The following is a 17,997-nucleotide window of genomic DNA, read 5'->3' as shown; positions in this document are numbered from 1 at the left end:
GAGTGGGGCCCAATGCAAGGCTCAATCTCAGGACCCTGAGATCACGACCTGAGCTGAAACCCAGAGTCAGATGCTCAACTGTGCCACCCAGGAGCCCCAAGGGGAACACTCTGTAAAGCTGTCTCTCGGCACAGAGGATTAAGAGAGTTAAAGGTCCGCCTCCCTACCCAGTAAGATGAAAGCCCTTGTGCCACTGACTTCCAACTGACGCTCAGAGATCAACGGGCTCACCCAAGGAGGAACTGACTGCTGGCAGACAAACTCCAGGACCTGATCTCTTCAACACCACCTTCTGTAGCTGGGGAGACTGAGGTTCAGGGAGATTGCACAAGATGAGGAAGTGGCAAAGCCAAGGGACAACTAGGACCCCTGAACATTCTGTGCCCTTTCTCTAAGAGATAGGAACCTGTTTCTTGGGGGTTCATTCTCTCCTTGCATCCCACCAAGGAGTTGGGAGATACTCCTCTCACCCCCAATACCATCTCCCCTCTTTGCACGATTAAGGGAGTAATCCTAGGGAGTCTAGGGACCCTGATTGCTCATTGCAACACAGCACTCAAGCCAGGGGAAGTCATCGTGCTCAGGCACACCCAGTCCCCTCTGGTGGGCCCCAAGAACATGCCACACTCTAGTCCAGGAAGCCTTCTCCAGCGACTCAGAACAGCAGACACCCAGGAGACACAGAATCTAAAAAACAAAGTACAAACTTTATTTTGTTTCTTTATAAAGGCACGGTGGCCTCTTGGTTTTTCCCCCCACTTTCTTAACAAAATATAATAGCTTCTCCTTGAACACAAAGACCTCAAAATTGTTTTAAAAACAAAAACAAAAACAAAAAAAAACAAAAACAAAAAAGAAAAAAAAAAACAAGAAACAAAAAACAAAAAACAAAAAACAAAAAGATAAACAAAACCAAAACCAAAAAGAACCAACAATAAACAAAACAAAAAGATAGAGACAAAGACATTTTTGGGGTGGAAGATGGGAAGCCTGGAGGGAGAGGTGGGGCTGGGTGATGGTGGGGAGTGGCAAATCCTCGTGCTGAGCCGAGGCCGGGAGGGGAGGGGAGAAGGGCAGCAGCAAACCCCAACCGAGAAGCATTGTAAACCCCCGGGCCCCCAGAGAGCCCCGACCCAGCCAGACCCCCAACCGACCCCCAACCCACGTAAGTGCTTAAAGGAGAAAGGAAAAAAACCAAAAAGAGGAGGGAAGGAGTCAAAAACTGACGGTCTAGGGCTGGCTCTGGGGAGGGCAGAATACCTTGGGGTTTTGTTTGATTTTCCCTGTTCTTAAAAACATGTTTAAATGAAAAAATGCTTTTTGGCGGAGAGAGGCCAGGTACCTGTGTCGACTTCCCCCAGCCTCAGGGGCAAGGCCCAGCCCCAGGTGTCCCGGTGCTCCCACACGCTCCTGCCACCCCAGCCCCCGGGACCTCAGGTCAGGTGGCTTCGCTCAAAGGTGGATTTACAGTATTGAAAAAGAGGTCATAAAAGAGACCCAAATGACGTCGTAATTTTGTAAAAATTCCTCACTCGTTCACCTGCGTTGCCCCCCGGCTCCCTCCAGCCCCAAGAAGGGAGAGGAGGGCTGGGGGGTGGTCAGGGAAGCCCCCCGTGCCCTGCTGGCTCCTCCCGGCTCTGGTCCATGGCGTCGCTGTCCGAGGCCTCCGAATCGGAGGCAGTGTCAGAGGCGTGGGCCTCAGGGCAGCCACGGCCCGGCTTCACGATGACTGCTCGCCGCTGTTCCTCCTCCTGCTCCTGCCTTTCCTGGGTGCCCTCGATGTGCTGGATCGCCTGGCGGGAACAGGCTGTGATGAGGGCAGCTGGGGACACTCGGACAGCCACCACACCACCGCCCCCACACACACACACCCCAGAAAGGCCTAGAAGTAAGCCGAGCAAGACAGTGGCCGGCCTGCCCCAAGTTCCGAACTCCTATGCTAAGCTGAAAAATTCCTCGGAGATCACAGTGCAGGGCCACTTGGGAGTCACAAGCATCTCTCATTTATGTATTTCCAAGTGACTGATCACTTATGCGGGGCCTCTGTTATTAACTCTATTATTCAATTTGCTGGGTTTATGTCCAACTACAGTTCTAGGGGTTGATGGGGTTTTTTTGTTTAGTTCTTTCTCTGTGATGATACTGGGTCTCCCAAGGGGTGCCACGCAAAGCTGGGCAGAGGCTTCAGGCCTGACCCACTGAGCTGATCATCTCATCTCTTCCTCCTGTGCAGGAGGCTTAAATGGCCCCCACCCAGCCACTGCCACCTGCACCCCACCCTGGGTCCTGGGAGATGGAGCTGAGAGGAAGCTTTGGACCAACCCAAGAGCTGGATGCAGGAACTTGACACCAGGGGGCTCAGAGAGCAAGGAACCCTTTCCGCAAACCCCAAAGAGGGAAGAACAGGGTCTTCTAGGGCATGCTGTCCCCTCCTTCTCTGCCCTAAACCTTCTCTAGAGCCACCTTCCACCACAGACACAAAAAGGGAGACGCAGGGATGGACACAAAGGGCCCATTCCCACATGATGCCCCGTCCCCAAGGCCACATACCTGCACGATGGTGTCCAGGTTCTGCCGGGACGTGGAAACAGAGTTGATGACTGAGGAGGGGCCCATGGTGACAACATTGATGTGGTGGGAGGGAGGGGGTGGTGCCGGCACGATCACTGTGGGGTGGTGGGTGGGGGCCGGAGGGGGCAGGAGCTGCAAGACAGAGGCCCTCAGTCTTTTTCCAAAGCTTCCAGGAGCTGCCCCTTCCCTTCTGTCCTTCTGTCGCTCAGGGAGTTGGCTCTCAGCACCATCTGCTTCGAGAGAGCCGCTGCCAACCAGCCCTTGAACTCCTTCACTCACAGAGGGCCAGCCAGTTCGTGCTCCACCCTCTCTTATTTTAAAAATGAGGGAAAGGTGGTCCAGAGAGGTGCTTCCAGCCATCTGAGATCCTGTGCCCCTTCACGCTCCAGCACCAAGCAAGCACTTCAGTATCTAATAAATCCAGTGGTTGTGGGGCACCTGGGTGGCTCAGTCGGTTAAGCATCCAACTCTTGATTTCGGCTCAGGTCATGATCTCAGAGTTGTGAGATCGAGGCCCAAGTCAGGCTCCGAACTCAGAGGGGAGTCAGCTTGTCCCTCTCCCTGTCCCTCTGCCCCTCCCCCCACTCATCCCACTCTCGCTCCCTCTCTCTAAAATAAGAAAATAAAAATTTCTTAAAAAGTAAATAAATTTAAAAAAAAAAGATACGCTGGTTGTGAGTGTAGACTCTGGGTTTAGACGGCCAAGTCACTGCGGATCACGAGTGGGCATGTAATGTAACCTTTCCAGGCCTCAATTCTGCCATCAGTAAAATAGGATGAATATAAAGCCCAGGCCTCCAAGGGCTGCTACAAGGACTCAACGTAATAATGATGCAGGACACCTGGCAACCAGGAACCTTGGGCCCTGAGTCTGCCCCGCTGGAGCCCGGAGGCACTGCCGCTGCATGTGCGAGCCCCTCCCGCACACCCCTGCTCACCTGGGTCCGCAGGTGCTGCTGTTCCCGCTCCAGTTTCTCCTGGTGCAGCAGCCGCACCTGCTCCTGCTGCTGCTGCAGCTGCACCTGCTGTGCGATCACCTTGAGCTTTTCCGGATACATGTGGGCCTCCAGCGAGCGCACCTGGGGGCCAGGCAACAGGTTCAGGGGCAGGGCTCGGACCACACCCCGGTGCCTCCCCCCACCGCGAGCAGGGCCCTCAGGACTGCTGAGCTCGGCCTCCTCAAGCTCTACCCTTCACCAAGAGGCCACTCACTCCTGCAGCAAACCCTAGCAGGGAGCTCGTCCACCCTCGGGGTAGAGACCAAAGTCCTCAGTGCAGCCTGCCAGGCCCGCCAGGCCTCATCTCCTCTCCCGCCACGGCCTCCCTTGTGCCGTGCTCCCTCCACCTCCAGGCCCCTGCCCATGCTGTTCTGTGCGGAGCACCCCTCTCCCCTCTCTGCGTGGTTCACTTCAAGACTTGACCTCCCGACCTCAGCTCAAGTCACTTCCACAGAGAAGCCACAGAGCAGCCTCTCTGGAACCAGCCCAAATCCACTTCCCTGGTGCCCACCGTTGGCACATGGCCTTTATTACAGCTGTGTTTTTATTTTCCTTTTTTTTTTAAAGATGTTATTTATTTACTTGAGAGAGAGAGAGAATGAGAGTGCATGCACACACAGACAAGGTGGGGGGCCGGGACAGAGGGAGAGGGACAAGCAGACTCCCCACTGAGCAGGGAGCATGACGTGGGGCTGGATCCCAGGACCCTGGGGTCGTGACCTGAGCCAAAGGCAGATGCATCACCGACGGAGCCCCCCAGGCACCCCACAGCTGTGTTTTTACAGTGTGAGATCCTCCGACTCATGTCCCCCCACCCCATGCAGACAGGGACCCCGAGGAAAGGGAGCTGACTGCTTTGCTCCCTGCTGGGTCCCTCACTCGTAGGCCTGGCACAAAGCAGGGCTCCTGTAAAACACTGCTCAACCCAAGAGCCTCACCTGCTCTTCCAGCATCATGCGCACCGAGCGCTCCTTGTCCAGCTGCTGTCTCAGCTCGATCATCTCCCGGCGCAGGTCCTCCGCCTTCTCGTCCTCCCAGATATCTGGTGACCCAATGCCCTCGTCCTTGTCTTCTGCCCGCCGCCGCTTGGGGGATGAGCCGCTCAGCTCCTGGGGACCCCAAGGGGCCAGTGAGTGTGCCTTGACACCCCCATACTACCAACACCACCGCCAACAGGGACGTCAGAGGACTCCCTCACAGCCCCCCAAGGCTGTCAAGCCCAGGTGTCCTGGGCACTAGGGAGCCCCACTCTGCAAATCCAACAAATCGCCAAAGGCCAGAAAGGGAGGCAGAATGGACTCGCTTTCCAGAAATCACCTGGTTCCTTGCAGAGCCCACCCCTCTGCACTTGACGGATGGGTAAACTGAGGCCTAGGCAGGAAGGCAAGTGCCTCAAGTAGGCAGGTCAGTGAGGAAGATGCAGCCTGCAACCACGTCAGAGTCCCAGGCCACAGCTGAGCCGGGACAGGCCGAACAAAGGAAAGGGAGCCAGGAGAAGGGCAGGGCACTGAGGCAGCAGGAGGCCTCCCAGGGCGCTACCTGGATGAAGCGCTTGAGCTGTGTGTTCTGCTGCAAGAGCCTGGTCTTCTCCTGCTCCAGGGAGAAGATGTACTCTGCTGTCTGCTGCAGAATGGCTGCCTGAGGGCGGGAGGGACAAGTCAGGGACCCCAGCAGGCAGTGTCTGCTGAGGCTCCCTTTCTTCTCCCCACCTGAACCCACCACTTCCTCCAGGAAGCCTTCCGGCCCCTAGCCCACCTTGCTGAGTTTCTCTCCGTCTGTGTGGGGGATGAGGGTCTTGAGGGACTGGAAGCCCGCGTTGATGCTCTGCATGCGCCTCCGCTCGTTGCTGTTGGCGATCTCCCGCCGGATCCGCCGCTCCTGGTCCCGCTGAGTCTCAGGGGTCAGTGGAATGTTGGCAAGGCTGCAGGGAAGGAGATGGACACGCTCAGGCTGGGTGCCCTCTGTGCCCTGCCCCTGGTGGGACCCTGTCTTTACAATTCATCTCCGGGGCGTCTGGGTGGCACAGATGGTTAAGCGTCTGCCTTCGGCTCAGGCCATGATCCCGGGGTCCTGGTATCAAGCCCCACATCCGGCTCCCTCTCTGCGGAGAGCCTGCTTCTCCCTCTCCCTCTACTGTTCCCCCTGCTTGTGCTCTCTCGCTCTCTCTCAAATAAATAAATAAAATCTTAAAAAAAATTTTTTTTTAATAAAAATTCATCTCCAGAGGGCCCCTAGTGTAACTTTCATGCCTCCAGGTGCAGAAGATGCCAGACCTGTCCAATCAGGAGGGTGATGGAGTAGTATGCTCTGGGACACCTGGGCATCAGTAAGAGTGTAGCGCCAGGTCCTAGCCCAGTGTCTGGCCAGCACGTGGGGGTGGGGCCCAGAAGCCTGAATGGCTACCAAGCAGCTCTGTGATTCTGATGCCGATGGTCCCAGACAATAATTGCAGACACCTGTCCCCGGGACACCTCTGAGCTCCTTGCTATACACCCGGACCCCCTCCTTCAGCACTGCAGGCTTGAGGACTGAGGAAGACGTACCTCCCTGCCCACCCCGCAACAACCACATCTCCAGCCACACACTCATCTGTAAGCCCCCAGCCTGGCCCCAGACACCCCATCCTAAGACTTCAAAAATGAGACAGGTACCACTCACTTCCAGGAGACACCAGACCAACCACCCCTGAACACACTTCTCCCCCACACACACCACCCCAAGAGGCAGGCCCACCCAGTGCCAGAGAAGCAAAGCTCCCAGCATGCAGTCGCTAATGTTCCATCAAATTATGTGACTGCATCTTACAGAAGCAGCAGCCAGTGGGGTGAGAGAGAAGGCAGCCAGTGGAAGGGGAGAGGCTGTGGGCCCAGAGGCACTGGCAGGAGGCAAAGACAGCAGCGGGGCCTGTGGGCCCAACCACCGCTCCCAAGGGGCGGGACTGTGTGTGGCCTGGAGGAGGCATTCCCCCTTTCCCGGCCCTCTCCTGCAACTCCCCCCGCCCCTGGCCTGATGGCTTCCAGATGCTGGGCTCCCAGAAGAGGCCACCAGCCCCACCCAAAGCCACAGCCCTGGCTTCTTCCTGAGGGGCCCTCCTGGGGTGACCTGGTCCAGGCCTGGGCCAAGAGAGCTCACACCCCTGGTTCTAGAGAAGTGGGGAAAAGGACTACAGGCAGCCTTAGTCCATCGATGGAGACCCTGGGCTCAAAGAGGCGCCCAAGCCCCCATGCCCATCCCCAGGCGGAAAGGAGTATGCCCAGAAATCCAGGAGAACACATCTGCAAACAGCTGGAGACAGCCAGGGCCTCTCCTGGCCCCCCTGACCCACTCCGTCGGTTCCACTCCAGGCCTGCAGGACACTGGACTCGTCCTTTCCCCTTCCTGGGCCTTGGCCTCCTCTCCTGACAGAGAGGTAGTCCATGTCAGCCTCAGCTGGGGGTCCACAGACAAGCCCTCTCCTCCACCAGCACCCCCAAGGCCTGCGTGGGCCCCCTCCCTCAGCATGCAGTTTCCTCACGGCGCCCTGGAATGTCGATGCTTGAAAGGGGGCCCACAACCCTTTCTTCACAGATGAGACTTAGGGCTCAGAGTGAGGAGGGACAGGGTTTTGGAGTCAGACTACCAGTCATCTGGATCCCCGCTTCTGGGCCAGGGGCACCTTCCTTCTCCCAGTTTCTCTGCCCCTACAGTGCAGGTGATGGGGTGGCTGGACATAACAATGGAGAGGATGCAGGCCCGAGACCTGATGTGCAGTGGCTGGCCTGCCCTTTGTGGGGGGGATTAGAACGTAATCCAGGCTCCCTGGTCTGGCTGTGCCCTGCAGACCCTTGGGGGGGGGCGGGGTAAAGAAGGGGGAAGGGGAAGAAGAAGAGGGGGTAGAGAGCCTGACTGGCTCAGTCGGAAGAGCATATGACTCTTGATCCTCCTGATCTTTAGGTCTTGAGTTCAAGCCCCACGTAGGGTATAGAGCTTACTTAAAAAAAGAGGTGCAGAGAGATGTCCAAAGGAAGCCAAGCCACCAAGGTCAGACAGCCAGACCAGGGCTCGACAGGCACCTGCAAATGCCAAAGCCCAGCCCTCCTCCCCCGCGCCGATGGTACCCTCCACTGACCGCGCACAAAGCAGATGCCGCTTACCAGAGCCCGGTGTACGGCCTCAGGAGGTAGTGTCCCTGCCCCTCCCGACAAACACTGGGACAGGCACAGGAGTGAAGTGACCTGCCCGAGTCCACCGTGAAAGACAGGAGGAGCACGGTGCGGCCAATGCCTCCTGCACGTCCCAGCCCCCAGCACCCCGCAGCCAAGTCCTACCAACTCCCCCCGACCCCCAAAGAAACCAGTTCAGCCCCACCTCCTCCAACCAGCCAGCTCATCTGCCCAAGAAAATCTCTGCCCTGGGAGACCCTCAGCTCCTCCCTTCTCCCCAGGGTGCCCAGGAACTGGCAACACCAAAGGAGGGTGAAGGACCCAGGCAGGGAGCAGGAGCTCTTCCAACGTCCCATCCGTCCTGGCCCCTTCGCTACCAAGTCCATCCGCCCAGCCTCCTGGCTCAGAAACCGGCTGCCGGGGAACCTAATGCAGACTTAAGTCCCAGGGAACAGACTTCACCCCAAAGCTGCGGTTCCTCGTGAGGGACTGCCAAGAGGACCCTAATGGATTACTCACCTAAATAGCCCTGGAAGTACCAGCTGACAGTTTAATAGAATGCGGAGTAACCAGGGTTTCTGACTGTGGAATGTTGACTCATGGGGGGTTCTGACTGGCGAAAGCATGGCTAACCAGCTGTTGGTTGGTGGAATCACGGCTAACCAGGAGTTCTGATTGGTGAGAGTGCAGGCCAACCAGCGGTCCTGATCGCTGACCTACGAGGGATTCCTACAATGGATGGCTCTTCCAGCTACTGTACTAAATAGGGATGAAGGGGATTTTCCTGCAAATGCCTGAAAGTTCCCTACACTTCTGAGTTTTGCACACATAAACGTGATTTACAGGAACTGTAAGGCCCTCTGCCCCCTCCACATCAACTTCATACTCCCTGGTGAGCAGTGAAGGTAGCCTGGTCCAAGGACACCCAGCGTCTGTTGCTTTTTTCCCTTCCGCACTGCCCTCCGACAGGCAGTCTCCAGGAGAAGGGCAGCCAACGGCCAAGAACAGTTTGGGTACCAGCCCTGGGTGCCAAGACTGCCACCCCAATACCAGAGCACCTCCAGACAGCCCCCTGGGAATAACACCAGCAAACCAATCTGAGGCTCTGGGGTAGGGAGCACACTCTTCAAGGCAGAATCCTCACCTGTACCTGTTCTTCCTGCCCAGCCCAAAGGCAAGTAGCCCCCATCCGCCTCCTCCCCCACATGTAGGCTTGGCTCCAGCCTCAGATTAGCCACAGAGAACTGTCATTTTACACTGCCCAAGGTCATTCACACACCTGTCACTCAACATCTACAGTGAGAGGTGGGAAAGCCCACATGGGATTCCTCCCACAACCAAGAGGAGGACAGCAGGGAAGAAGTGACCCTTGGAAAGGATGCCCAAGGCGTTCATCCTTCTCTGTGCAGCCAAGTATTGCAGCAGCCCAGGGCTTCCCCGGCCCCACTGCTTCTATCCATACACCTCACTCTGACTAGCGTGCCACCCATGCCCTTGGCTCTGAACAAACCATGGCCAGGCTGTTCCCATCAGAAACCCCTCTCCCCTCTCCTCCCCTCCCTATGGCTTCCTCGGCCCCTCAGAGGGAGCTCCCTGCACTGTGTTCAAATACAAACCAGCCTGGCCATTTACCAGCAGTGGAAGCCCTGCTTAGGCACCGCATCTCCCAAAGCCTGTTTATCCACCTGTAAAATGGGGGACTACTGCCTCACTTCATAGGATCATGGTGACATTTAAGAGAGAACCCAATGGGGCTCCTGGGTGGCTCAGTCGTTAGGCGTCTGCCTTCGGCTCAGAGCGTGATCCCAGAGTCCTGGGATCAAGCCCCACATGCGGCTCCCTGCTCCGCTGGGAGCCTGCTTCTTCCTCTCCCACTCCCCCTGCTTGTGGTCCCTCTCTCACTGGCTGTCTCTTTGTCAAATAAATAAATAAAATCTTTAAAAATAAAAATAAACAAAAGAGAACCCAAGATCTCTCTTACAGGGCTGACAAGACTCTTTAGCACCAGACTTTCAGCTCTTAGGGCAGGGCCAGTTCTGCTTCCCAGCACAGAGTAGGTGCCACATGTATACTGGATCAGGAACTCAGCACACAGTGCAAAACCCCAATTGTCTCTACCTCCTGAAAACTGGTCTCTTTCCCTCCTCCAAGGGCAGCAGGTAAACACTTTAGACCACAGGCTCCTAAGAGTCTGAGTGCTATTTAACAGACACTAGGCGCTTTCCAATGCACTGCCAACCTTCACAGGTGCTCCATTTTACAGAAGTGGAGAGCAGTGAGACCACACAGGTCCAAAACCACACAGCGTGGACATGAGCCGAGCTAGGAGGGTGATGTGGGGTGGGGACACACTCGTGCCTGCTGGGAGAGGTATGAGAGAGGTAGGGAGCCCTTCTAGTCACTGAGGGATAGAACAAAGCCCACCAGCCTCAGAAGCCAGTCCACATAGCCCAAAGGTCCTACCCAACCCACACACTTGATCCCACCTCACCCCACAGCTTCTTCTGAAAATGAACAAACCCAGAGGCCCCAACTCCATACCCAGAGCATGGGCTTACAACTGTCTCACAGACAGGCAGGCTGAGCATGTCCCCGTGCCTGAGCCTGGGGCACTTGACCCCTAGAGACTGCTGGACTCCTCTAAAGCAGGGCTTGGGAAAGGGACAGGAAAACCAGAGTCCTAGGAGGCCAAGAGAGGATTCAACTAAGTCCCAGGCCCAGGAGCCAGAGGTCCCTGCTGTGCCAAGCCTGCCCGGGATCAGGCCCAAACAATCCCTCCCAGCCCTTCTCTGAGTAACCAGTTACTAGGGGTAGGAGCAGGGCTCTGGCATCAGGGTTCAAGTCCCAGCCCCACCACTTGCCCTTCTCAAGCCTGTGTCCTCATCCCGTATGGGAATCATAAGGCCACTTAACTGAGGAAGAAGAGTGAAAATTCAATGAGAAAAATCTAGCAAAACGAGTCCCTAAAACATATTAAATAGAGCTCCAGAATTTTTTTTCTTTACTTATTAGAGCTAGGCCCTCCAGGTAGATCTTCTGGAAGGGCCACCACCCAGGGTGGCCACCATCCTGAACTTGGGAACTGTTAAGGTAGGAGCCCTGGGGCGAGGTGGGGGGGTGTGTGTATACCAGAGCAGCAACCCTCCCCGAACCAGATTTCTGCAGCCCCTGGTGTCCACCAGCCTGGGCCACACCGCCCTGGGCTCCTCCTCCCTCAATCCCCGCCCAGCCTGCCCCGGGCGGCAGAGCACGTGGCCCCAGCCCTAGGGAGCCATTTCGCTCCAGGAGCAGCACGGCTGTTAAGGGGGCTGTAGGTTCCAAACTTGGGCACACAGGAGAGCCCTAGACGCAGCACTGCCATGTCCCCCGGGCCGTGGTCAGTGCAGATGCCAAGGCCCTTCTCCTGGCCATCGGAGTTGCGGGCATGTGCATTTTAACAAGTGTCCAGGGGAACGGCATGCGAGTAGTACATGCACCCATCACCCCTTGATAAAGGGTGGATCTGGAGCAACCCAGGCCAAACTTGGGAAGTGGCCCCGGGGGAGGGCCGCGGACCTGGGATTACCCACCCACGCACCCACCGGGCTGCGAGATTGAACGCTTTCGGTTTATGGCTGGGGGGAGGGGCGTAGGATGGGAAAGTTTGCAGCCCAGACCCGCGTGCGGGAGGCAGCGGCCTCCTGAGGCCAGGGGCGGCGTCCGCTGCCCCCTCCCCAAAAAGCACCCCCACCGGGCCTGCCTGGCCCATCCAGCCCTCGGGAGCAGAGCTTTGTGCGAGGAAAGCGTGGCCCGGGCGCGCCTACAACTCCCACAATGCCGCACCGGCGGGGCACGGGGAACTACAGCTCCCGAGAGGCGGCGCGCCGAGGTCCGCCTACTCCAAGAGGGCTGCAGAGTCACGTCCAGGCCTCGCTAGTAAACAGCGCCCGGGCGCGGGCGGCAAGCAGGCGAGCGGCGGCCAACGTGCCGGAGTCCGCGGCCGGTAGCGCCGGCCTCCCGGGTCCCACCCATTCGCGCACCCCCTCTCGAGCACGCCCCCCAACCCCGCAGCAGCCCCGCTCCCTGCAAACACATCACCCAGCTCCTCGATCCTCCCCCCGCTCCCAGAGCCGCGGCGTGGCTGCATTGTAGCCGCCCGCGCCGCGGCCCCACGCGCGGCCCGGGCCCCCCAAACTCCCTCGGAGGGGGGCACCCAGAGACAGCGAAGAAGGAGGGAGAGGAAGGAAGCCGCCGCGGGAGGGGGGAGGAGGAAGCGCGGGGGGGAAAGCCACCAGCACCAAGCATGGCCGGGACTGCTGCAGAACCACGTGGGTCTGTTTGCAATTTACAAACGTCGCGACTCGCCCGCCTGCAGCGGACAAAAGTGACCGGGGCCGCTTGGGGCCCCCACGTTCCGGGGGAGGAGGGTCCCCCGGCGGCGCAAGCCCGGCGAGCGGAGCTGTAGTCGCCCCGGCGGCTAAGAAAGGCGAGCGGGGTCGGCAGCGCGGGCCATGCGTGCGCACACGCGCGCCAGCCCGGGCGGGCTGGCCGGGGGCTGCAATCATGGGAAGGGGGTGGGGGGGGAGGAGGAGTACACACCTACAGAGCCCTCCTATCACTTCTTTCTCTGTTTTCCTGAAATGTTGCAAAGAGGGCACCTTCTGAGTGGGCACCATGAAATACTCCATAGCGATCGGCCCCCCTCCTCTGCACGAGCCGGGTCCCGCGGTCCGCCGGAGAATGCAAGATGGAAATCCGAATCAAAGGGCAGCGCCGGACGGAGGTGCAGAAACGGCCGGTCCCAGATGCTGGCGGCGGCGGCGGCGGCGGCGAGGGGAGGGAGGCGGGCGGGAGGGGCGGGAGGGAGGTCTCTCCGGCCTGCCTCCCCGGGCGTGTGTATGTGTGTGTGTGTTTGCAGCTGATCAGATGTCTGTTTCAAGGCGGGAAACAGCTGGTGAAAACTCAGCACTCCCCCGGCCTCCTTCCGCGGAGTAAGGAATTGCATGTAAACAAAGGACTATTTGCAGCGCCCCCCGGGCGGCGCGAGGCCGGGGCGAGAGGGGCGCCGGCCCCCGGGGGCCGGTTGCGGCCAGGGTCTGCAGGCCTACCCCCCGGCACCAGGAGCCGGGGGCCGTGGGCCGGCTGCGGGGGCGCGGCGTGAATGGAGCGAGCTGCGGCCGAGCTACATGCGCCACTATGGGTGATGAGGTCCATCAGCTGACAGGTTGGCAAGCGTTGCAAAAAAAAAAAAAAAAGGCCAGCCACCGCGAGGGAGCCTAGCCCGTGCGTCCGGGGTCCAGCAGGGACTGCCCGGTGCAGGGTCTCCGCGCTCGGCGGCCCTTGGGGACAGAAGGCGTGCAGCTGGGCCCGACGAAGACGGCTTAGGCGGCCTGGAGTGCTGCTCGGGGCTTTTTCTTTTTCACGGTTGCAGCTGCACGGAGAGGAGCCGCTCTGGCACGCTCCCTCCGAGCCCAGGGCCCCCTGGAAACTTGCGTCACAGCCACCTCTTCCCACATGTAACTTGGGGCCGACTTCGGAGGCCAGCCAGCCCCCTCCCTCCCTGCCTGCCCAGTTGGCCGCCCAGCCCGGGCTCCGGAGCCTGGGAATCCCGGAGCCGGGGAGGAGGAAGCAAAGAGGAGCGCGCCGGACGCCTCGGATCCTGGGGCTGCCTTAGGAAAAGGGGGCCCCCGTGGGGAGTGAAGGGTGGAGGCGGGCCAGGACTGCAGCGGCCCCGGGGGCAGGCTTCCAGCGCGGCCCGGAGATCTGGTGGCTGCCGCCGGGTACCCCCTATTACCCACCCTCCCACTTTCCCCCTGGGCGGGGAAGCTGGACAGCAAGAGGCAGAGGGCCGAAGCTTCTCATTCATGGCTAAGCCAGTGCGGGACCTGCTCCTCCGCCAGGGTGCGCTCTCTACTACGGGTGAAGGCCCGGGGCGGAGAGGGAGGGACGCTGTGCGGCCAGCTTCCGTCCTCCCTCGCACGTCCCCTCCCCTGGCTCCTGGAGGGTTGGCCCCTGGCTCAGGAAGACCACGCCTGCCTTGGAATGTCCTCCCTCCTGCCCACCGCCTTTCCCAATCCCATCCGCCTCCAAGGTTCCGCCCAAATCGTGCCTCCTAATTAAAATATTCCTACTAATAACAAGAGTTAGTTACTTTAGAAACTATTATTGTTACTAGATTTTGCGACAACCTTGTAGATTTTTGCATTCATGTTCTCCGATCCTTAAAGCAACCTGTTTAAGTACAGAACCCAGTCCCTGGAAAGCCTCATTGTAGGGACAGGAAATGTGCTCAGGAAATGATGACTTCTGGGGAGCAAATAGGATACAGGGCCACATAACTGTACACACGGAGTCAGGTCTATAGTGCCTGAATGGATGAATGAAGGAATGAATGAATGAGAGCAGGGAGAAGTGCTCTCTTACACAACTGCCTTGGTCGAGCCTGGTTCCCCCTGAGCGCCCTGTCACTCAGACCAGTCTCCCCATTTCTGCTAAGGTGCCAAACTACCACCACCTCCCCCCGTGGTGGCTCAGCCACTCCTCCCCAAAGGCCTGAAATACCATGGCAGCCCCCACCACCCCACTCCCACTCCCTCCCAACACTTAGCCCTCTTTCCCAAAGTGACACAAGACTTCCTCAAACTCCAGGCTGTCCCTATTCCCAAGACTCTCAAACTGTCTGCTGTGCCCCCTGCAAAATCCCTTAGAGCCTCCATCGCTAATTCTCTGCGTCACCTTGCTCTAAATTAGGGGTCAGCAAAGTTTTCCCCTAAAGGGCATGTAAAAGTTATTTGTAATAGTTTCCCATTGCTACTGTAACAAATTAACAGAAAGTTCCTGGCTTAAACCAATACAAATGTATTCTCTGGAGGTCAGAAGTCCAAAAGAGTTATATTTGACTAAAATCCTGCTGTTGGGGATGCCTGGGTGGCTCAGTCAGTTAAGTGTCTGCCTTTGGCTCAGATCATGATCCCAGGGTCCTGCTCAATGGGGAGCCTGCTTCTCCCTCTGCCTGCCACTCCCCCTGCTTGTGCTCTCTCACTTTCTTTTCTTTTTTTTTTTTTTTTAAGATTTTATTTATTTATTTGACAGAGATAGAGACAGCCAGGGAGAGAGGGAACACAAGCAGGGGGAGTGGGAGAGGAAGAAGCAGGCTCATAGCGGAAGAGCCTGATGTGGGGCTCGATCCCATCATGCCGGGATCACGCCCTGAGCCGAAGGCAGACGCTTAACTGCTGTGCCACCCAGGCGCCCCGCTCTCTCACTTTCTGACAAATAAAATCTTTTTAAAAAATCATTTTTAAAAATTATTAAAAAATAAAATCCTATTGTCAGCAGGGCTGTGTTCCTTCTGAAAGCTCTTGGGGAGACTCCTTTCCTTACCTTTTCCAGCTTCTAGAGGCTGCCCATGTTTCTTGGCTGGTGACCCCACTCTAGCGGCTCACTCCAATCCTCTGCTTCTATTACCGTATCTCCTTCTCAGGCTCTGACCCCCCCACCCCCACTCTGCCTCTTTTATGATGACCTTGGGCCCACCCAGATAATCCAGAATAATTCAGAATAATTTCCCCATCTCAAGATCCTTGCCTTAGTTGTATCTTCAAAGGCCCTTTTGCCACATAAGGTAACTTACAGGTTCCACTGATTAGGATGTGAACACCTTGTGGGGATCATACCATTCTTAGTTCAAGGGCCATACAAAACCTGGCAGAGGTTATAATATTACCCAGCAGTTCCGCTCCTAGGTATATACCCAAAAGAATGAAAACAGGGACTCCAACAGGTAATTGTGTACCAGTGTTCATAGCAGCATTATTCACAGTAGCCAAAGGTACAAACCACCTACTGTCCCTCAACTGATGAGTGGATGAACAAAATGTGGTCTATCCATACAATGGAATATTATTTAGCCTTAAAAAGGAATGAAGTGTTAATATATATTACAACATAGATGAACCTTGAAAACGTGATAAGTAAAATAAGCCAGGATACAAAAGATCACATATTGTATGCTTCCGGAGGCATGAATTACCTAGGATAGGCAAATTCACTGAGACAGAAAGTAGATCAGAGGTTCCTGGGGTGGGGGGGAGGCGGGGGGGGAGGAAAATGGAGGAGTTATTGCTTAATGAGGATGGTGTTTCTGTTTGGGGTGACGGAAAATTTTGGAAATACTGATGGTTGCACAACATTGAGAATGTAATTAATGCCACTGAATTGTACACTTGAAACGTTATTTTATTTTTATTTTTTAAGTAGCCTCAACAATCAATGTGGGGCTTGAACTCATGACCCCAAAATCAAAAGTCACATGCTCCACCAAATGAGCCAGCCAGGCATCCCCTGAATTGTACACTTTAAAATGGTGAAAACAGGGGCGCCTGGGTAGCACAGTCGTTAAGCGTCTGCCTTCGGCTCAGGGCGTGATCCCGGCGTTCCGTGTTCCGGGATCGAGTCCCACATGGGGCTCCTCGGCTAGGAGCCTGCTTCTTCCTCTCCCACTCCCCTGCTGTGTTCCCTCTCTCGCTGGCTGTCTCTCTGTCACATAAATAAATAAAATCTTTAAAAAAATAAAAATAAAAATAAAAAAAATGGTGAAAACAGGAAACTTTATGCTATGTACATTTTACCACAATAAAAGAAAAAAATTGGCCAGGGGCCTGGATTTGACCCGTGGGCTTTAGTTCGCTTGACCCCATTGATCCTGCCAATGCCTTGCCCCTTTGTTGTCTCACTTCCCTCCTTGTCCAACTTAGAATCACAACCCATGAATATAATCCTTCCCTTGCATGTCTAACCCCGCCTGCCTTACCCCTACTCTCCCGACTAGCCGAACAGCCCCAAGAAAAGGAAATCCCACAACCTAGCGGACTGATCTTATTTTCAAATCCCACAGTGGAGCCTCTATTGCCGTGGTCCGTTTTTCCTTCCACCTTCTCCTCTCTCCTCAAGACCTTCATCATCTCCCCACCTTCTCACTCAGCTACGTGACTTCAGGTCCTGTTTCTCTGAGGAAATGGGACCAGCCTTGAAGAAAGATCCCCCTTGCTCCTCTTGCCGTCTGCGCCTCCCTGTCTGTACCTGTCATCTGGCCCACGTCCGGATGAATGTCTGGGCTCTGTCCATGCACGGACAACCCCTCCATGAGTATCATTCAAAGATGTCTCCCCCACATCCTCACTGTGTGCTCTCTATCGGGTCATTTCCATCACCAAGAACAAGCTATGTTATTCCCATTTACAAATACAAAACAAAACACCCACAACCCTCCACCCCTTCCAGCTACCACTCTCTCCCCGCTGTTCTTTACAGCAGAACTCCCTGAAGTGGGTGTTTTGTTCAATCTCCCCTTCTCTCCTGCCCCCACCCAACTCCATGAAAACTAATCTTGCATCACTGGTGACCTCCAAGGAGCTCTGTTTTCTGTCTTCACTGTATGTGGCTTTCTTGTTCTTTTTTGCTTGGCATCTGGGACACCCCCACAGCCAAAGTCCTTGGACTTTGTCTCTGTCTGCACACACTCCCTGCTTTTTGGACAACAGAGTTCCAGAAAGGACGAGAAGCCATATGGTGTGTTTCAGAATCCAGGTTCTACCTGAACCACAGCTTCAGGTATTAAGGTGACCATGGGCAAGTTTCCTAACCTGACTCAAGCTTCCTCATCCGTAACACAGAGGCCATACAGCACGTGGCTTACAGGCTGCTGCAAGAAGCCTGTGATCCTCCTGGCATGTCGGAGCATTAGTAAGTGGTAGTTGTTACCACTGATGCCAGGTTGCCATGGGCAGCAGTGACCAGAGGCATCTGAGCCGGCCCAGGAAGAATGAGAGGGTTTGGTGGTAGTGTGCAGGGGAGGGACAGAGGAGGGGCCAAGTTTTTCTCCCTTCCTGCTAAAACCTGCCACAGGTGAAAAGAACAGGTGTCCTGTAAGGTTCTTTGCTGTGCTTTACAGTAGATGCCTGCACATAGGGTCAGGTGGTTTGACAATCAGCCTGCAGACTACTTGCCCTTTAAATTGTATGTACGGGGGGTGGGGGTGGTCTCTGTAAAGACTGTGAGCAGCTCACTGCCCTGGTGGATGATCTGTGTTAGAAATGCAGACTATCATCTACGGAGCTGACGCACAGCTGGCCTACCTGCAGCTGAACTCTGGCTGCAGACCCTGGGCAGATACTGCTCTACAAAGTAGGTGTGGGGAGGGGGCGGGCTTGACCTGAGGAAAAGAGCTGTGACCGCAGTGTGGCCTCCTTCCTCTACATTGTCAAACAGGAGCCCACCCAGCTGCCTTCTTCCCCACTGCTACACTT

General features: G+C 56.4%; 1 protein-coding gene across 3 annotated transcripts in view; it reads right to left on the bottom strand.

Annotated features, from left to right (window-relative positions):
- Positions 1 to 688: 688 nt before the first annotated feature.
- The window catches only part of TFAP4 (transcription factor AP-4), a 32,083-nt gene continuing 14,774 nt past the window's right edge, over positions 689 to 17,997 (bottom strand). The window contains exons 1-7 of one of the 3 annotated variants that reach the window (XM_040635406.1): positions 12,349 to 12,753; positions 5,325 to 5,490; positions 5,109 to 5,207; positions 4,508 to 4,678; positions 3,510 to 3,650; positions 2,551 to 2,703; positions 689 to 1,793 (exon numbers count right to left, since the gene is read on the bottom strand). In XM_040635406.1, coding sequence (XP_040491340.1) covers positions 1,599 to 1,793; positions 2,551 to 2,703; positions 3,510 to 3,650; positions 4,508 to 4,678; positions 5,109 to 5,207; positions 5,325 to 5,490; positions 12,349 to 12,695 — 1,272 coding nt within the window. In that variant the 5' untranslated portion in view covers positions 12,696 to 12,753 and the 3' untranslated portion in view covers positions 689 to 1,598. Of the gene's footprint in view, positions 1,794 to 2,550; positions 2,704 to 3,509; positions 3,651 to 4,507; positions 4,679 to 5,108; positions 5,208 to 5,324; positions 5,491 to 12,289; positions 12,754 to 17,997 lie in introns of those variants that run through there. The other 2 variants (XM_040635407.1, XM_040635408.1) reach the window with 2 other exon arrangements.

Source organism: Ursus maritimus, unplaced genomic scaffold (assembly GCF_017311325.1).
Source record: "Ursus maritimus isolate PB19 unplaced genomic scaffold, ASM1731132v1 scaffold_2, whole genome shotgun sequence".
NCBI classification, from domain to species: Eukaryota; Metazoa; Chordata; class Mammalia; order Carnivora; family Ursidae; genus Ursus; species Ursus maritimus.
This window is presented reverse-complemented; position numbering and strand designations above follow the sequence as displayed.